Source organism: Tigriopus californicus, chromosome 7, assembly GCF_007210705.1.
Source record: "Tigriopus californicus strain San Diego chromosome 7, Tcal_SD_v2.1, whole genome shotgun sequence".
Taxonomy (NCBI): Eukaryota; Metazoa; Arthropoda; class Copepoda; order Harpacticoida; family Harpacticidae; genus Tigriopus; species Tigriopus californicus.
The window spans coordinates 4,373,690-4,394,292 of NC_081446.1; the positions used below are offsets into that span (position 1 = coordinate 4,373,690).

The following is a 20,603-nucleotide window of genomic DNA, read 5'->3' on the forward strand; positions in this document are numbered from 1 at the left end:
AATTTCAGATCCACCTATCGTTCAATTAGGCTTGGGCCGATCAATCCAACCCGATGATATCAAGGAGCGTGATGACGTCTATTTCGAATGCGATGTCAAAGCCAACCCTCCAATTCAAGGCATCGAATGGCAACATAACGTAAGTCCTTTGTTCTATGAATTCCCCGTGGTCCACTGTGGAGTGATTCAAATCCCACCATAGCCTTAGTCTCTTCGTCTCCTCCTTTAGGCTCATAAAGATATTTGTTATCTGTTGGGAAAACATCCCATTTTATCATTTATTATTCCTCGTCGTCTTGGTTGGCGTCACATTATGTAGTGTAGGTATATACACGGGGCACGTTACCCATCTCGTATTGGAATTCCATATTCATAGCCAATGTCACACAAAATCAGGCCAGCTCGTAAATATCATTTTCAAGAGATTTGCTTTAAGCCTCTTCGTCCTCATTGGGCCAGTGCAGAAAGCAGGAACTAGTAGAATAGTTGTTGCTGTTGTTGTTGTTGTTCGTTATACTAGTAGTAGAAGTAGTAAACGGAGTCCTGCCTGTATGTAGTTGTTTTGTGTCCTGGATTTCTTGACGTGGAATGCACCCGAGCATGACGAAAGCCCATAAGAATAATTTCTCTCCGGAACGAAATTAAGATGCCATTCAACTCGGCAAACGGCATCGCTTTTTGTGTGGTTGATAATCTCATTCCTCTCTTCCGCTCAAGTCTCTCGTGGTATTTCTTTTTGACTCACTATCTCAGTCTCTCCTCCATCCAAGTGAGCACTGAAGTCTAATGTGAGTTGATGTGGAGACGTGATGTGTTTATCTGAAAACGCATAACTCTGTCAATAGCTCACTTCCATGTTCGATTAGCACCTTGGGAGCGGCTATTTACGGCCTGTTTACGACCAGAAGCGAATCGGAGAGAGTGGCAATTCCTGCCAATACAGTAATTTCAATTTGCATGGTTGAAATGCCGAGAAACGGTCGGCAAGAGCAGGGGTGGGCTTTGATAGAACTTAAGAGCCTTAACGATTATTCGAAGCAATATTCATCAGCGTTTACACTAATGATTTCCTATGTCATCGAAACGTCATCGTACTTTTTAAAAACGCTTGAACTATGATCCCCTCTAACCTTTCTGACCGTTCTGTTTCAATTGATGTTTCAGGGCAAAACTTTGGAGCACAATGTGGCGCGTGGCGTAATTCTCAGCAATCAGAGTTTAGTCATCCAAAGGATATCTCGAGATGACGCGGGAGAATATGTTTGCAAGGCCGAAAATGCTCATGGAGCAGGAAAAAGCAACCCAGTTCTTCTCGGCATCAAATGTGAGTGCTCACTATGATGAACTCTAGGACCATGAGCTAGTTTCCAGTAGACTTTAAGCCTTAATGAATGGGGGTTTATGATCTTATTCAAAGATGACACACAAGATATTCATTTTCAAAGACGTCCAATTCATTGGCTGTACATAAAATATCACGGTAGCTCAATATCTTTCAGTCTTCCAACAGCCGGATGATCAAGAAACGAACAAAAATCGTTTCAACCACGCACTTTTAACCAGAACCGATTTATCGAAAACTTGATATGTCAATATTTACACTCTCAAAGCAAATGCCTGATTTATTTAAATAAAAAGACACAACCATGACTTTGCACTCAATTTGTCAGGGATTGTGTGACCTTTCTAATTGTTCAAATCCGATTTACGTGGCGCAATCAAACATTTCAGTTTATTTTGCTTATAAATTGATATTATTGGTTCGACAATGTAAATAGCAAACTTTCTTTTAAGAAACAGTAACGTGACTAGGGCCCAAATTCCCTAGATTCACAATAAAAGTAGCTAAAATGTCCAATGAATTGGCAAGCAACCCCAAAATGTGTAAAGAGCTGGTAAACAGCAAAAGAAAGCAAGAAAATGGCGAAAAAAGAGAAATGAATAGATACAGGAAAATGCCACTACATAAAATGAGAGTAGTTCAAAATGGCTTTGTAAGACTAGCTAGGTATCAATTGGCCGTGGACTTCATTGGAGTCCAGAAGCTTTTTGGCATTCAACGTAAGTGCATTGTGCCAAAGGAACTATTTTGAATAGTGAAATAAGATCTGGCTAATCAACTTCACCTCTATTTCTATATGGGAATTCTCCAACCTTTCTATTGAGAAAATACTTTATAATGCACATAAAATGTTGAAGAAAAGACAACCATGTTTTTAAGTAAAGTGACTTTATAAGGATTATTAATATGTAAGTCTTTATTGCGAGATTATTTTTCTCATTGGATCACAATAGTTTTTACAATCTGTTCAATTTTACATATATACTGTCCTATTTAGGGTTCAGGGTCCGCCATTCGAGGCGATGATCCACTGCAGGGGGGAGGGGAGACCTAGGATCGAACCTATGAACCCGAGCATAGCTCGGTCGCGCGTTAATCAATTGCGCTACAACCATCTCCCTTACAATCTAACAACCATCTAAGCTCTATTTTCACAAAACTTATTTCCTATTTTAACAAACCCGTCAGCATTATATTTGATAAAGCTCGGACAGAAACAACTTATAGAACTTAATGTTAGGCCCACCATTTGACTTCAAACTGAACTGAGAACTCAAACTTACAATTGCATTCGGCAGTTGAGAACAACGCGTCAATATTCCTGAAAATCTCAAAGTTGCATGGTGTATTTACCGTAGAATAATACCCTATCCCTTGAAAACATAGATCGACCAGTCTGTCAACACGGTGGCGAATCGCCACAATTTGGCGTTGTTCAAGGCGGAAACGTGACCCTTCAATGTGACGTTTTGGCCAATCCGCCTGTTCATCAATTTCGTTGGTGGGTGAATAAAGACGGTAAAGCCATCGAGGTCCGACCGGAGGACATACGCTCCCTGGAGAGCTCAAGCTCGATTGTCTATTCGTGAGTGGTCCAATTTCAGACATGACTCAACTGAGCCCAGTTGGGAAGTAAGCCCATGTATATTTCAGGCCAGAGAGTGAACTGGACTACGGGTCCGTAAGTTGCATGGCCACAAATACCATTGGGAGACAAAATCATCCATGTACCTTCATTATCACGGCTGCCAGTAAGTGCCAGAAGATTTCATTTGAACTATTTTCAATAACTAAACGGAAACTTGATTCTTGTTGCAGCCAAGCCTCGGAGGCCCGAGAATTGCAATGTTCACAATTCCACCAACGGTGGTGGTCATCAAATTCTTGAACTCAAATGCGATCCACCTTACGATGGAGGCTTGGATACTAGTTTTGTATTGGAGGTCAGTTCTTGAGGTTGAGTGATAGCACAATTTGTAAGGTCAACAACCAAGATAATTTTTGTTCCAGATATACGATACCAAAACGAATCGGCTCAGGCACAACTTCACTAGCCAAAGAGCGCCTCATTTTGTCCTCCGTGACCTCCGCAGCCTCCATCCCCTGCGTTTTCGCCTATACGCTGTGAATGCCAGGGGTGTGAGCGAGAATAGCGAGATTCCCGTCGTAATGGTGAATCAACCTGAAAAGCATACCGATACAAGTAAGAAATCAGATTTAGAACTGGGCAGGATCAATTCATTTTTTCATTCACACATTGAAAGTTGAATTCTAAATGGAAAACCCCCAAAAAACGTATGAAAAGCTAGGGGTTGAGTCAAGTTTTAAACATTTTTCTTTAAGATTATTATTTTTTGGTTTGGTTTTTCACGGGCTTTTTTAACCACTACCGGGAATGTAATCCCCAGTACAATTGAAATGAAATTAACATGATATGGCGGAAAATTGTGGACGTTTCTTTTATATGGTGCACATGAAGAAATGTTACCATTGATGGTTAGAAAGAAAAAAATCGATCGGAATGAATGAATGAACTGTAACTTTACACTTATCGCAGGTTATGATAATGAGCTGACAAAATTACTTTTACTTAACCATTTTTTAGTGGATCGATCATGTTTCGAAAAAAAGAACATTTATAACTAGGGTGGGAACAAATTCTAAAGTTATATTGAGTTTTTAAATATTTTGGTTATTTTTGGGCAAGAAAACTTTTTCATGAATTTTAACCATAGAATGACATAAAACCGAGGATTTTCGGGGAAAGTGAAGGGTTCTGGTCATGTTTAGGGGAAAATTAGCAGAAATACAGGGTGGGTGTAAAAAATCGGGCAATTTTGACATTAAACCTCAAGCTGTCATTAATAGGAAGTGTTGAGCACATACAGTAGAGTCATGCAAATACTCGTACAATAGTACCATACTGCCATGATCTAATTTTATCCTTACGGCGAGTGGCAACCGTGTTGCTATGAATTTTCAATCTGAATTTTCCCGTTTATTAATATTGCAACGCAAGTTTGAAAGTAAATAAAGATTCAACCTCGAAAAGAATGGAAATGTGTTTCGCGCTAAAGCAAACGTTAGATTGTCAAATCTAATAAACATTTTCTAAAGGCATTATGGAATCATGTCAAAGTTGCACCAGAAAAATGATTTCTTACCTCTTAAATGAAGAATATGTGTATTTCTTTGGATGTCAAAGGTGCTTGAATGAATTGTGGAAAATCTTGGTGAACAAAATTTTACCTATCCCATCACTCCAAGCAGAAACAGAGCATACTCGTAATGTCAAATGCTTCTTGTTTATTTACTCATTCCATGTTTTTTTCCTTTGAATAAGATATGGCTATTGATAAAAATGGCTAGCTTTTTGGCATACGCCAAAGATAAGCATTGCGTTGGACACTACTTCAATCAATCAATAAACACCTCGTCAAAGTTGAACTCACTTTCACACATACCCGATAATTTAGGATCAGCATGAACTTCAAAGTTTTTACAGCATGATTTGAGGTCATCAAGACGAAATTGTCATTGAACCCAAAAGCTTGAGAGCAACGGCCTGAACTGATACAACGCCAGACAATGTAAAGAAACAGTAACATACAAAGTTCAAAACGGTTTTTAACCTCCGCAGTATATTAGCCTGTAATTACAATATATCTCTTAAACTTGCAGTCACCGTGTCATCCGGAATAAATACCGATTCCATAGTGTTGATGATTTGCGGCCTGGCCATTGCTCTCCTCATCGTTTTGTTCTTCGTCGGACTTGTCATCCATCGCAGACAGGTAATTTGATAGTTTGTACTCCGACAAAGCAACCCATAAGCAAACAACTGGACTGATTAGAAATCGATTGAATCCGATTGTCTTGCGGCAACTATTGGCATTCCAACCCCTATTCAGCTCTCATTTTACAGGGACTAAGCAAGAAACTTTTGGATTGCCACGCCACTAATTCCAACCCAACAAGTGAATCTCCCAATGCCAATGCTAGCAAAGTTCAATCCATCACCGCTGAATCATCAAACCCAAACAAATCGCAAATATTCAAGAATGAAGCCCTGCCCGACCCGGACCCACGAACCAAATCCAGTAAAACTTCGATATGAAATGAGATGTACTCCTCTTTCAAATGCCTTTTCAATGGTCATTTGTTTCAGCTTTGTCGTTTAACCCCGGAACGTTGAAACCTACAGAAGGAGCTGATATCAACTTGCAATCGAGATTGATTGATCCACGGTCTGGGGCATCCATCGCGCAACAGACAAAGCCCATTTTGAAAACCTCCTCGCACATTGATGCCGCGTTGACCCCCGCGCCTCCTTATAGTCACGCCCCAATACATCCCACAGGCTCCAATGCAGGCAATTGGTACCCGAACCCAATGGATCAAGATGCTGCCGTGTGGATTGCCAGAGAGCACGGACAGTATTACTATCCTCCGTGCGGAACTCTCCCAAATAAACGAGCTCAATTGAGCCAAAAATCCCACGGAGGTCATTCCGACACCAAAATGACATATCCAGTAAGTCACATCTTATTGCCGGGGGTGTTTAAGGCAAGACTGTGGATTGATATTTCTCGTTTTCCAGGATTTCTACCCAAAGTCTAATACATTAAATCGGAGGCGTCCAATGCAAGCCGGCCCTCATGATACTTCCACTTACTCTCCACACACCTCAGGTCACATTGGCCTGCCCATGAACTCATCTATGTCTATTGGGCATCAATCCCATCAAGCTAAATCCGGATCTCTCACTTTGGCGAATGACTCTCGCCGATTACGCTACAATAGCTCAGTCCGAGATCTTGAGACTGATACCGAGTATCTTTTACATGGAGAGGACAAAGGCTCCCAAAACAAAACCAATTACATGTCCAAGAACCCTAGGAGCACTTTCTTGGATGAAAACATCCATGTTTAGACTATTTCGGACGCTTAACATTTTTTCGGATGAATGTGTACAATTGCATATCTTCAACGAAGCCGAAACCTACCACAACGAGGCTAAACTCATATCTATTAACCTGATGCATTATCATCGATTGCAATGCTTTTTGTCAGATGTATGACTTGTTAATGAACCTAGTTTAAATATCTTCTTCTTGAAACTCCACGTCATGTTATCCAAATATCAGTATACCAGATTTTATTATGAACTATTATGAATGCTCGCTCTTAAGTGAATGCTTCCTCTCCAAGATAGACGAAGTCCTTCAGACCGTGGGTTGTTTGATTGTCGACTGCGATTGTAGTTCAGATGGGAAATTGTGTCGAATAAATGACCCGTAAGTCATATTAACTAACTAACATGTTTCACTGACTATGCTGATGAATATCATCACACTTGACAAAGATCTCACTGGCACTCAAAGTGATGAGCAATTGGGCCCCGTAATATGTGGACATAATGATGAGCTGTTGATTCTCCACCGGCTGATAGAAATCATTCCAAACAATGACAAAATCACTTATCACAAACAAGACAGCTCCAAGTCCCGTGAGGATGCCAATCCACGTTTGAGCTCGTGCCAGAGCCCTCCAACACATGGTGAGGAGTAATAGGGCATAGATGGGGATCCCACATTTCAAAACGGGGTCAGAGATACTCGGCAAGATAAGGCCAAAAAGGGGCGCGTAACCGATCACAAACACCACAAGAGCGATCGAGTACTTCGTGTCCTCCCAACCAAAAGCCGCAATATAACTAAAATGGGCAATCCCAAAGGCCATCATGCCTAGGACAAAGATGTCCCTGTACACTAAGCAAGCATCTCCCACCATGGAAAAGGCCAGGCCAATCAGGATTCTCCGGATGAATTTTGACTCTTTCTTGGGCCATGAGCGGAGAAGTATGTACAATATGAGGCTCAATATGGGAAGACATTTCACTAGGAGAGCTGACAAAGATGGTTTGGTGTTGGAAAAGTAGAGCGGTCCCCAATATAAAAACTGACAAGTGAGGAATGGCAGGAGCCGATTGAACTCATGTGCCCACATTTCGACGGCGTTTGTGAAGTGCAAAGATTTTGGCACGAGGCACTCAATCACTTATCATGCATGAGTTGTTTACAAATGCTCTAAGTGCATACGTATGTACTCTGCTGAGTAGTCAGGTATGAAGGTATGACTTGGCTGTATTCGAACCTTTGAATAGTGAGATGTATGTAACAGCTGAAGTGACGCTTGCCCTCTCCGATTAGCAGGTAAATAAAGGTCTCTCAGTTGAATTACTTGTTTAGTGTTGTGCATCCAAATTTATTTCGATATCCGGAGAATGAAAATTAACGAAAAGATTGTGTCATACTTTTTGTGATTTCAGGTGACTATTAGACATACTTTTGAAATTTGATTCTATCACCACGTAACATCCTGTTTAGTGTTCAACGTTCACATCAGGTACACATGTCCTGCGAAAAGGGCTTGCCAGATTACTTCAGTAATCACAACGGAACATATTAACTTTCACTCAACTGCAACCTTCTGCTCCCAAATCTAACAAAGTTCACATCATTCCGCTTCCGCTTCCGCCTCGGCTTCCGCCGAACTTGATTCGCAATCAAAAAATCCCTCCTTGCCTTCGGTAGCAGAGATGATCAAAGCGATCATAACCACTGAATATACCCAATAGAAGAAAACATAGATAATGACGGCCCCAACCCGGCAATCTGAGCCTTTCAAGTCATTTCGCTTTGTATCATTTTTCCCATTGAAAACGTCCTCACATCCATCGCAACCCGCTTCAACGGCCGTAGCGTTTTTGGCCCAGGCTCGTTGAACAATCAGGACCAAATGATTCAATACGTGAACTCCAATGAATATGAGGATCAATAAGGACCAAGAATCAGAGGGTAGGAACGAGGCGGCCGGGAGTTCACCAGCCATCAAGATGGCAATCAAACCGAATCCATACGCTGCATTGCCCACAAACCAATGCGCCCAATTAAAGATAGGCCGAGATGGCTCATTGGGATGAGGTCTAAAGAAGGCCATGATGGGCTGGATAATCATGAAAATGATGCAAATCGCTCCCACCACTGGATGCTGATACTCTTTTAGGAAAGCCGCTCGAAATGGATCAAATCCTCTGTCGGAGAAAATTATGGTCCCACCAACGAGAGTGCACACAAGGGTGACAACCATAAGGCTAACATGAAGGACAAACCAACGGTCTTTGTCGAAACAGTTTTGAGATCCTTTCCACGTTTCTTTGAAATACCTGGCCAACATCATTCCACAAGAAGCACTGGCCATCCAGGCAATGATCATCAACACGCCATGAACCCGAATTAAGACAGTGGTGGCAGATCCCACAGGTTCCACGGATTTCAAGGCCACGGAACCGGCTGAAGCCAATTTATTCTGAGAATGATAAGTGAGCAATTCCCCGGATGCAGACATGCTCCCTGCGGCTAATAGCAAAAATTGACGAGAGTTGATCAAGTCGAATTGAACAGGAGACTGATCAGGAGGAGCAGCAGTGATCTGTTCATTTAAGGTGAATGTGCAAGTCTTGAATCCATCTTCAATTTCGGTTCCCAAAGACTCTAAGGAGATCCCCTCCACTCCAGGTATGTTGCTCTTCTGTGGAAGATTCCATGTTGTTAACATGCTGGACCCGTCCACACAAGCCAGAACCAAATCGTTGCCCATTTTTCCATCATCGGAAAAGGCTAAGGCTGCAAAAGATCCTGAAGGCATGTTTGAGGCACTGATGGCGAAATCAAGCTTTCCCCCGTTGGTCTTGTACGTCACTAAAAGGGTGCATGATCCTGTTGAAACGCAATCTGCTGGCATTCCAAAGCAACCTTTGGTGGAATAGCATCCTTCATAGACTTTTAGCCCTCCCTCAGGTTGCGATTCTGCTTCACCTTCAGCCTCAGCCTTTGGTTCAACTTCTGCTTCACCTTCAGCTTCAGCGGTACCTTCCGAATCGGCATTCTGAAGGTGCACTCCGGGCAATGTTAGAGACACCATAATATAGAGAGTCAGGAGCAATTTTCTTTCCATGCTTTAATGCTGATCTGGCATTTACGACTACCGCTCCGTGTTTCCAGTGTATGGGATAAATTAAATATTGATGAGCTGGTGGCTTGAAGTTTGAAGGCCTTACAGCAGGTTAATGGAAATTTATTTGCGTATATTCCAAGCCAACCACGGCATTTAAAACGTTGAAAAATCTGCACAAATCGAAAGTGCGCTTACACAGCATTGTGCTGAAATGAGCCCTTTGCGCCCAATTGTAAATAAGAACAGGGAATTTTTGGTACTGATACTGAACATTTTGGTAACACTTTCCTTGGTCAAGCTCAAATACTACGTCTAGCTGAAGATGAATAACATTTTTGAGAAAAAAACACGGTTCAGTGTGTTGCTATGGTTAGCTAGGCGGAAAGAAGTCTGTTTGTCAATTAAGAGAAAAATTGTTCAGCATGCGCTGTGCTTTCGAAAAGACTGTCCAGTAACACTCTTGCCTTCGTTAAGCACCTTGCCAAGCATTTTTTTTCTGGGATCACAACATACACGTTAAGGCTGGTTGCACTGGTTTGGTCTTAGGCGTGTTATCATAAATTCTCAGTGCTACGACAAGGTTGTCATGGTACCTTGAAATAAGGCAGGTAGAAACCATGCTTTCTCAAAAGGATTTCTGTTAGTTCAAAGCGCAACGCAGGGTTGTGAACCGAATCCAATACAAGCCTGAAATCACTTAAAAACTGCGCGGGAACATAGTTAATACAACTTCACACCCAGACCCATTAGGTTTGGAAGACAATCATCCACAGATACCCGTCGAATTTACAGCTCAAAAGGGGTGCCAAAAAGTTAAGCCAGGGTTAAAAGGCTGCGAATGCTCTATCTCCTCGATGCTAAAGTAAACAGTAATAAATAGAATCTGACCAAAGATGTTTTTACATAAAAACAATTTTTTCACATATATTTTGGGGTTTTTGGGTCCCAAAAATTATTTTTGTCCATTTTCATTTTTGCACTTTTTTCTGTTCTTCTTGTGATGATACGTAACAAAGAGAAAAATGACTTCTGAGAATAAAGATTTTAATCAGTTGTGGATCAAATAGGACACAAATATGGCCAATCAAGAACTCGTTATTGGCCAGGGTTGGAGGTGTGAGGCTTTTTAAGATTTCTCTTCTCCTCCCTGTTATAGATGTCATATGAAAGTAAGCAAAAATGGAGCTGCAGTTGAGCTTGCCATAGCTACCATCATGGGTTTGATCCAACCAAACGCTAAAAATCATGAAGTGAGCAAAAGTGCCCTAAGCAATAGCACTAGGCTCTCGAAAAGAATCAATTGTATACTATACCATAACATGGGAATCACTTAAAAAGTGTCGTAATGTCAAGCATTGTAATAAAGAAGATTCAATTTCTTGTCAAAAAAAATAAAGAAACTCTATAGATCACCCAGCATATGCAATTGCTTGCCTAGAATTTGGCAACAGAAAAAAGGCAGCAAACAGGACTAACAATAACCTTTCATGGTACATTTCTTTTCAATTTTTCCCGACTTTTTCACACTTGCTAACTTTTGGGTATTCTTTCATCTTTTTCGCAAATATTCCAACTTTTTCTCATTTTTCCCAATTAACAAAAAAATTCGGCCAAAATGGCAGCTGAGTTTTTTTGAAAGGTCTACTAATCAGGAGCCAGCATAGACATGGCAAGAATCTGCTCCCCAGAGATAGCAGGTTTGATTACCGGTGCTTGAAGATGTTACAATGTAATATTCCTTTTCATCTATGTGCTACTTGATTTGGAAGGCAAAAAAGCCCCTCTCCTCGAACGTCTTGTTGCCTATGTTTTGGAAAGCTTATTTGCAAAATCTTTGTGCAAATTTGTTTGATTTTTATGCAAATTTGTTGTCAATGAAGACCATATTTATCTGCAAGTTTTGGCCGGCCGTTGTTTTAATGCTAGGAAAAATAAACAGGACAGAAACAACAAACCAAAACGTTTTTGGTTAACATAAAATCAACCTATTTGGGTTGCTTTAAGCAACGCAAAAATGACATATTTAGGCCAAAAATCCAACATATTTTGTCGGAGCCTAATAATAAAACTTCTCGGAAATTTTGGTGTTTCTTACAGCCGAATAAACTGATTGGACTTCAAGGAAGATGAGAAAGACATTACTTTCAACAGCTCCCCCTTGCAAGTTCCAAAGTCTGCAGCAAAAAAGAATCAAGGTAGGTGTATACCCTTACATGAGTGTCAGAGATCGTACATTCACAGATTTGCTTAAAGTAATATGGCCTTTGGGTCAACGCCTTTGAATGCTCCACTTGTAGGTAATGGAGGAAAAAACATTGATCAAGTTGAAGGTGGGTAAGGCTTTTCAAATGTGCGGTTGGATATATCGCACGTTTAAGTCCAGAGATAGCATCACGATGCTAACTCTGTACAAGTCGATTGTCCAGCCACATCTTGAATATGCCTTGCCCATTTGGGCCCCAATTGGCTCAGCAGGTTTACAAAAGGTCAAACAAGTCTAATACTTTATCAGGAACATCGAAGGTATGAGAGAGCTCTCGTGTTTGAGATTAAAGAAGCTGGGATTGCACAGTGTTCAGAAAAGGTACGAAATATATCTGATACTGTACGTTTTCAGGAGCATCCTTGAGTTTTATCTCAACCAAGGACTTAGGGTCAATTATCGCGACCACAGAGGCTTAACGTGCGTTTTGAGATCCCACTGAGTTTAACTAGTTCGAAAGTGAATTCATCCTCTCTTCCTGATCGGGCTCCTTCATTTTACAATTTTGAAAATATATTGATCACAATCTTACTCATCATCTTCTTAGATCAAACTATCTGACATTTCCAGCTTCACCGTTTCCATGGAATTCAAACATAACGTGCTTTTACTCCACCAGTTCATACATTTCCTAGTGGGAAAAAAACTAAATATATACATTCTAATCACTGCAGCTCATTAATGAAGATTTGTTCTTTACATATTATTCGACAACTGACTTATTCAAGAGGTTCATTGCAGCCTTTTCCTTGAATACATTTGAAATATTTAGCTATGTACTGCTAACCTTTCTTTGGTGCCGAGTGACGCAAAACTGTTAGCAGCAGGGAGTTAACTCCTTACTAAGTGGCGTCCTACCTCTTTTTCTACAAACCTTGGGATGAACCTAATTCCTGTCTCTTTTTCATGTTTAAGGAAAAGCCACGCCTCTCTAATGGATTTGTACTTTATAAGGTGGTGTCAATCTACTGCATGTTATAAAGAGCCGCCTGAACGGAGTCAAAGTCTGCTTTCGGGTTGCCTCTTGGGTAGAGCTAGGGTACGCTCTTTTGATCTTTCAGTCTTGACTTCCTGCAAATGTTACCTATTAGGGCTAATAATAACTAATGCACTCTCACACTCAACCTCAAGACTTCGGAAAATTAGAAGGGAGCAAAGGCCTGTGTTTTAGAAATGAGTAGCTCGTTCGTAAATTGTTACCTAGTAGATTTCGTAGCGGTCGACTGGGAATCGATTTTATCAACAATCTTGTGGTTCTATGGTGGTTCTCTGGCAGATTAGAGGGTTCTCGGCGGACAATGACGATGAAATTATGATTTGGGGCGCGATGCAAGGAGCAAATTAAACGGCGTGGAAAACCACGTCAAATTCTATCCGATGTGTCCTACTAAAGCAGTGTGTATTTTGGCAACCAAATTATAAGGTCAGAACGCCATCTTCCAAAGAAACAATGGATTCTGCATTGGATTCACGCCCAAAGAAGTTATTCGTAGATTAGATCTCGCCCTTTTTGCCCCTCCCCGTTCAAATTGAAATATGCTACGATATATTTTTTCAATTTATAGCTGTCTTCCCATTAAAGCTTTGCTATCTGATACAGCAAAAGAGCCACTTAAGACTTGAAGATGTATGTATGTATGTATGTATGTATGTATGTATGTATGTATGTATGTATGTATGTATGTATGTATGTATGTATGTATGTATGTATGTATTTCATGGGGTTTAAATGCTAATTGTTCACGATGTTCAGAAGCAGCAGCTCCCCAAGACTTTCATAAGCCATAAGGCTTGTTTTCATGGAAGTCTATATCCCAGAGGGATAGAAAGGGTTCCTAAGTGTAGGATGCCCTCGCACTCATTACCCAGAAGATGGTTTAAACTCGTATGTCATATTGCAGCATGCCACTTAAACACAACATTCACCGGAGCTTTCGATTTTTCTGTTGCAATATGTGACTAGATCTTAAAAGAGTTCCACCATTGGTTTTGCGTTTTAATGTGTTGTAAGGTATTGTGTCCTGTAGGCATGTGTTGAAAGTTCGTCCATAGCTTTACGATTCCAATTGGGCAAGTGCTGCTTTTACAAACGAGCTTGTCGATAAATGCCACTTTTGCATGACGTCCATTTTCCGAACAACGATAACTGCGGGGCAGGTTTCACAGATCGACCATAAGTAATCCATCTAACATTCCTAAAAAAAAGACTAGTAAAGCTCGCCTCAGGTCAAGTAGTCAATGATGATTGCACGTATGTCGCATTCTCAACATTTCACCAATCCGTGGTGTCCTGACAAGAGCATCCTAATTTGATAGCCGGTCTTATTTGGCCTTCAAGGAACAATTTTGAATACACAAACCGTATTTTACGGCTTTTGTGAATAGAGCTCACACTAATCAGTTTTTGTTCAACTTGGGTCGATTTGCGGCCAAAAGTAAAGAACGATATGATAATATGGAGGTGTGTTTGTGTGTCCATAGATAATTGCGATTTTTGTTAAAGATATGAGGCCGAGAAGCAGCCTGGATCTTCAATCTGGATATTAAATGAAATCTGGAAGTAATTTGGAGCAGAGAGCTCAGGGAAGGCTTGTTCCTATTGTGGATATAAGAAAATCTTGTAGCAGACTGGGAGAATATTTTCGCCCAGAAAGTGCGTGCAGTGGCGGCCTGCGCTAGGGACAGATTCAAGGCTGTTGTGAAGGCAACAGGCCGACAGATGGGAGATGAATTTACGAAAATAAAAATATGTCCTAATTTCACGATCAAGCTAAATTGTCATCGGAATATATATTCTTTCGAAAAAATGACTTTCCTTCTGTCCGACTTTAGATGGGACCCTGTAAAATGTGTTCATAAAATAATTTCAAATCTTGTGGTAAATACATAAAATCAAAAGCCTTTTCTGGATCTATGATTCACTCCTTCGCTTTAAAAAACTGGGCTCAGAAGACGTCGAAATTTTTTCAAATTTCAAGGTTCCTAATTGAAGACGGTCTTGTAAAAGATTGGCAAAGGGTTTCCTGAATTAAGCCGGAGGCCACAAAAGATAGCCGAGATAGCCACAGAAGAGGCTTATGGTGGAGAGGACAGCAAACTACATAGATAACACCCCATTTCGCATACATTTGTCAATTTCTCTTAACCTGTTAAATAAAAAAGCCGGAGGCCGGTCTTGGGTTCAAAAATACATATCCATGAACCGCTGGCCAATGGGAGAAAGATAGAGTCGACTGTAATTTGAAGCGATCATGGAACCCGTTAGTACCCCACCGATAAGTATCCTTTCAAGTTCGAATTGCCAATCGACAAAAGCCAATTGAAACTCCATACTAGAGATGGATAGAGATGGAGTGGTAGAAAATTTGATAAAAATTGATAAAGTCAGTCAAACACAGAAGCGAAGAAACTAGCATTTTTTTCATGAAACCGTTGGTGCTTTGGCGACACAATTTTATTCAATAATTTGTGTTGTCTTTTGACACTTGCATGTAGCCTAAACGAGGGGAAAACCCGAAACATATCAGGGCACCTTTAAAGGCCATACCAAAAGCTGCGAAAGTTGTTTTGAAACTGGAATCATGCTTTATCGATATCTTGAAAAATCAATATACCGGTAAATACTGCAATCTCAGCGCCTAAGCGTCTTCTTGGGTTATATTACAATCACGATAATGAGGACAGTTACACATATGCAACGCTCGTTGGGTACGTTCTTTTGCGTTTTCAACAGATATTAGCATACCTCGGTCATAAGCGTGTCATAAGCGTATGACGTCAGAAAGTATGAAAATCCACTCACGCAAGTGGCGACTAAATTTTCCAATTGGGTACGGTCTTAGGGTAAGTCCAAGGTGACTGAGAACCCTCCAAAAACGGGTCTGGTCTTATAAGGTACAATGGCCAAACTTATGGGAATTTGGTTCTTGGTGTCAACTAACTCTGAGATGACCGCTTTAGCTACACGGGTGAGGCCAGAAGGGCATGATCAATAATCAAGACAGTAATCAGCATATTAGCATTCACTAATGCTACTTTTCTCCATTTTGATTGTTATTAAAGCATATTGACTGCAATGTTTGGATAGTTTAAAACTCAATGGTTGATTTAGAAAAACTCACAATAACTGTGGTTTGAATGTTTCTATATATATGATAGACCAACACAGTGCAAAAGCAACCGATTTCAGTTCTGTTATCATCAAAATCTCACTAGTTTGGGACCCAAATTGATGATTCAATGCTTATTACGCTTTCAATTTCAGCAGTTGAAGGCAAACTCTCCAGTTCTTGCCACACAGGAGTCTCTTCTTCTCTGAATTCCAGAACTCGGTTGTTCTTACCATCCTCGAATTCCCCGCCCATTATGAAAAGACGACCCTCCAAAATACGCATCCTCGGTCTAGCACATTTCATGGGGAGGTCCCATTCAGGGGTCAAGTTCCAAATGCCAGCGTCAATGTCATACACCCCCGTGATCTTTAAGTTGTCAACTGAACCTCCACATGTGTATGAACACTGTCCTCCAGTGCATATGACCACGGACGTTCCATTCAGTAAAATGTGCCTGGCACACGCCACCAAAATTAATTCATGAGGGTGATAGTCTATGTCGGACCAGTTGCCGGTTACAAGATCGAATAATTTAATTTTGCTTTGAGTTATTCCGTTCATGATTCCTCCGACGATTAGGACTTGCCAATCCGATACTGGCGCAACTCCGAATCTGTTCAAAGGGTGGGATAAATTAGGGCCCAGAACCCATTGACCCTCCGGCGAATAATATTCCGTAGGTGAATATGCCCTCCCTAGAATTAGTTACGCACAATATGGAGGTTTTAAGCGACTGATGCATACAATCTTGTTCACTACCCTTAGCAAAGCCTCCAATAACCCAAAGGTTGTTATTGACCATGCCCACTTGGTTATAATCAAGAGTTTCCAAATGCCTGTTGAGCATTGTTGGTCCATCCACCCATGCTTCCGAGCCATATATCCATTTTTTGCATACTCTCAATTTTGAAGCACATATCAAAAGGCCCCAGTCGAAACAGTGATGAATAGGAAAAGATTCTATTTCGGTAAAATCAGGTATTCTCAAATATGTCGCATTTGGATTTGGCAATGAAAAGTACTCCAGAAAGCTTCCGCTTGTATTCTGTAGTAAAGCTACTCTGGAAACTAAAGCACTCTCATTTAGTCAAATCTATTATGAACCCTTTGATTTCTATCAAAATTTTACCTCTCTTCACATGGCCCCTCTTCAGCCAAAGCTGTGAAGTATTTTTTGAAGGTCCAACAACGATGGCATCTCCTGGAGCAGTCTCCAAAGTTGTACACGTCATTGTTTCTGAATCCAACTTGTATCCGAAACAAAAGTCGGATAAACATCTTATTGCGCATTCGAAGTCAGTCCTGCAAAAGAGCAATGCTGACTGTTTAATACTTTGTATAAATTTGAAAAGAGTGACATACGTAAATATCGGCACACGAAAACACGTAAGAATGGCGTCTCCCCTCCTGCGACGATCCTCAAGCGAAGTGAGACCGAGCTGTTGTAGTTTGTTTTCATATGATCCCGTCAGCCCTCTCATCATCCGAACCACACGACGCCGAACTTTTCCAAAACTTCACAGTCCTTTCGAAGCCAAGGATTCCACGCCTGGACTGCAAATTCGAGGTGAGGCCTCACATAAGACTTATATATCCGTGTGAGCACCTCCGGAGTTCGAATAGAAAAGGCTCTTTTTATTTGCCCAAGAACAGAGTTGGCCTTTTTGGTTATTGTTCCGGCGTGTAAGGAGGGTTTTAGGTCATGATGAATAAGAATACCCAAGTCAAGCTGCGATTCGACTGTACCTATCACTGTTCCATCAAGAAAGTACGTGTTGCACGGGTTGCGGCTTCCAACATGGAAAACCTTGCATTTTTCCACGTTAAGCATCATTGAGTGCCGTTGTGCCCATTGCAATAACGAGCTGATATCCCCTTGCAGTAATGCACTATCCTGCATCGAACTAATTGCGCGACAGATCTTAGTGTCGTCTGCGAATGTTCCAATAGTACCCGCTGGCCCAAGACAATTGGGTAAATCAGAGACAATCATCAGGAAAAGGATGGGTCCCAGAACGCTACCTTGAACGATGCCACTCGTCACACTCTTCCAGTAGGAGAATTCTCCACTCAGCACCACTCTCTGCCTCCGGCCGTTTAGCCAGTCTTCAATCCACCATAGAATTGAGCCGCCCAATCCCAAGCCGCGTAACTTATTCGTAAGCACGGTGTTCAAAGAGCCCTATCAAGTTTCCAGAGAAATTCCTAAAAACAAATTGGCATTTTTCTACCCCAAAAAGTCATAGGGAACAACTTTAACTTCATTGTTTTATGGAATTCTAGTCCACATAAAAAACTTACATACCTAAAAACATTATAAAAACTAAAATTTTCAAAAACCTACTCAATGTAAATTAGGAGCACACTTAGTTAGCTCTTGAATGTAATTTACGATATCATCTATTTCACCGCTATTTAGTTACATCGGATTTAGTGGTCCAAATTTCATCGTTTTTAGCCCCAAAATGCTCCGCTTATGTGTTAATTCAATTTCCCAAAGATGTAATATCGATTTTCATTATCGCAAAAAATGAATGATTATTTTCCCATTTATTGCATAATTTCAAATTAACTTAAAACCTTGCACAACCATATCTAAAACCCTCAAAAAAGCAGATTTTTGAAATATCATTTTTAAAAGCGTCCAAGGTTAATTTAGTTGAGTGGTCACTGAAAATTTCACAAATATTAATGAAACATTAAAGAAGCTATTTTCAATCAGTTTCAACAAAGTCTTCAAGAAACGACAAAATCAACAACATTGTTTGTTGTATGCATTGTCTTCAAAATTCAAGTGAATGCATAACTAAGTGTTCACATGATGATTGTAAAACACATTTTCAAAGATTACACTTTTAATGTGTTTTAAGTGACATTATATAGCATTTTTAGCTATTATGAGACTATGTAAGAAGAGGAAAAATAATCTTATGTATTTGTGATATTGAAAATCGATATTAATTCTTTGGGAAATCGAATTAACATATAACCGGGGCATTTTGGGGCTAAAAACGATGAAATTTGGACCACTAAATTCCATTTAATTAAGAAGCGGTGAAATAGATGACCAATAGGTGTCCAAGAATCCAGCTAACGTTTGATGGGAGATTCTGAATGATTTTGTTTAGCTCCTTGTTGTTATCTGTACTTGAATTCGGAGATCGATATACGTCCAAGATGTGGACGTGCTGGTCTTGATCATTTGTGCATGTCACGGCAGATATTTGGCTGAAGGCACTAATTTGTTCCATGCCCTTGGTTGTAATGTCAGTTTTTGCATAGATCAATATGCCTCCTCCCCTACCATTTAGTGTGTCGTTTCTGTTACTTCTGCAAACAATGTTGTAGACTTGAACTTCAAGTTCCCTACTATTAATATCTGGGTGAGTCCATGTTTCGGTTATACATACAAGATCGGGGCTGTCAACATCTATTCTGGCCTTGAAATCGTGAAGTTTGTTGATGAGTGACCGGGCGTTGAAATAGAGAATGTAAAGTGCTATTTTCGGAGCTTGACCAATCGTCCTGCCCTTCCTAGTCCTTTGACTTTCCAAATGTCGTTTCCCGACTCTGAACGTTTGGCAGCTACCTTTCGCATTTCGTTGTCGTCCTGGATTTGCGCTTTGGTTAAATCTGGATCCACATCAACTTGCCTGAACTGTGACGTTTTTCTGGCCAGATGAACGTTCTGGAGAATTCTCTCTCGAAGTTTTTGGTCGGTGAGTCCAAGTTTGATCATTCGTGGCTTTTCTTTGTTCAAGTCACTTTCCCTCTTCCCCATACGGTATAGAAAGCGAATATCCGGTTGTCCTAAGCTTATATCTGGAGCCGCCATAAAGGATTTTTACTCTATCCAAGTAAAACTTTTTGCGATTTTCTGGGTTCTCGTCGTTCACCTCGGGAATTCCCTCAACTATGACATTCCATCGTTTCTCCTCTCGTAGTCGCAGTTCCGTAATCATTTCTTGGTTGTCGTACTTTGGAGCCTTCTCGAGAGTACTGAGCCTTGCTCCTTGATTTTCGATATTCTCTTCCATAGCGTCCAACCTAATGCGAACTTCTGAAAGCCCTTGGAACATTTTGGAACATGGCAACTCGCAGTTCTTACAAAACCACATTTTCATTCCAAGCACATATGTTAATGCTGTCTTTGGGATTCCTGAGCATGTGGCCAGCTGGTGAAAAGGTTTTTCGCATCCGTAACAGTTGATGACTTTAGTTTCACTTAAGGTTTGCTTTCTACATCCGCCGCACTTGAGGAAGGTTTCTTCTTTATTGGCCATTGTAGTTTTACGCTCAATTATGTGGTCACCCTGGCACCCTGGCTTCTTTGAATGATCGTTTTGGAATCCCCTGTGTCCTTTACAACCGGATTAGGACTCTTCTGAGTATTCACCGACACACCACAACGCCCCTCACGCCTTCCTGGAACATTTTCACTGCGGAACTGCTATGTTTTGGGCTATCTTAGTCGCTTTTTTGGTTTTCCCCCACGGAACAGCTTCAAACTTGTTTACACCAAGCAGAAGGGAGCCCAAAAAAAAGTGTTCCGTCCACAATCGAGTACATCATCTTAACATGATATGGATAAGTGATGTACAGGATGAATGATTGCTCCCGGAACGAGTTTTATCAAAATGTTAAGATAATGTATGTTATTTATCTTGGGAAAATCCCAAAGTTGTTGGATTGCCCATCGAGTAGTCCGGTTGTCGGTCAGATGTCGACCAAATGCCAGCCTAATGCTCGTAGTGACATCGTGACCCATCACAAGTAGCTCCTCCAGCCCTTGATCATAGATGTACAATGTCACAGGAACCGGTTGTATCAAAGAGCTTTGTGATTCAGTGTGAATCAATCTCTACAT

General features: G+C 40.8%; 4 protein-coding genes across 9 annotated transcripts in view; 1 reads left to right on the top strand and 3 right to left on the bottom strand.

Moving 5' to 3' along the window:
- Positions 1–6,657, top strand: part of LOC131883118 (synaptogenesis protein syg-2-like) — a 44,140-nt gene extending 37,483 nt beyond the window's left edge. For 4 of the 5 annotated variants that reach the window (XM_059230480.1, XM_059230478.1, XM_059230477.1 and 1 more), the window contains 10 exons: positions 9–139; positions 1,165–1,324; positions 2,729–2,927; positions 2,996–3,093; positions 3,161–3,285; positions 3,353–3,545; positions 5,024–5,136; positions 5,268–5,442; positions 5,511–5,875; positions 5,943–6,657. In XM_059230480.1, coding sequence (XP_059086463.1) covers positions 9–139; positions 1,165–1,324; positions 2,729–2,927; positions 2,996–3,093; positions 3,161–3,285; positions 3,353–3,545; positions 5,024–5,136; positions 5,268–5,442; positions 5,511–5,875; positions 5,943–6,275 — 1,892 coding nt within the window. In that variant the 3' untranslated portion in view covers positions 6,276–6,657. Of the gene's footprint in view, positions 1–8; positions 140–1,164; positions 1,325–2,728; positions 2,928–2,995; positions 3,094–3,160; positions 3,286–3,352; positions 3,546–5,023; positions 5,137–5,253; positions 5,443–5,510; positions 5,876–5,942 lie in introns of those variants that run through there. The other variant, XM_059230481.1, reaches the window with a different exon arrangement.
- On the bottom strand, positions 6,484–7,493 carry LOC131883122 (lysoplasmalogenase-like). The gene has a single exon (XM_059230484.1). The coding sequence runs from the start codon at positions 7,349–7,351 to the stop codon at positions 6,668–6,670; it is 684 nt and encodes a 227-aa protein (XP_059086467.1). The 5' UTR covers positions 7,352–7,493; the 3' UTR covers positions 6,484–6,667.
- A 102-nt stretch (positions 7,494–7,595) lies between these two features.
- LOC131883119 (putative ferric-chelate reductase 1 homolog) lies at positions 7,596–10,763 on the bottom strand. Its single transcript, XM_059230482.1, has one exon. It carries the CDS (start codon positions 9,359–9,361, stop codon positions 7,862–7,864), a length of 1,500 nt encoding a protein of 499 aa, XP_059086465.1. The 5' UTR covers positions 9,362–10,763; the 3' UTR covers positions 7,596–7,861.
- Positions 10,764–15,631: 4,868 nt separating this feature from the next.
- Positions 15,632–20,603, bottom strand: part of LOC131884006 (uncharacterized) — a 7,629-nt gene continuing 2,657 nt past the window's right edge. Inside the window, exons 1-4 of one of the 2 annotated variants that reach the window (XM_059231629.1) lie at positions 17,099–18,635; positions 16,866–17,038; positions 16,496–16,804; positions 15,632–16,431 (exon numbers count right to left, since the gene is read on the bottom strand). In XM_059231629.1, coding sequence (XP_059087612.1) covers positions 15,836–16,431; positions 16,496–16,804; positions 16,866–17,038; positions 17,099–17,220 — 1,200 coding nt within the window. In that variant the 5' untranslated portion in view covers positions 17,221–18,635 and the 3' untranslated portion in view covers positions 15,632–15,835. Of the gene's footprint in view, positions 16,432–16,495; positions 16,805–16,865; positions 17,039–17,098; positions 18,636–20,603 lie in introns of those variants that run through there. The other variant, XM_059231626.1, reaches the window with a different exon arrangement.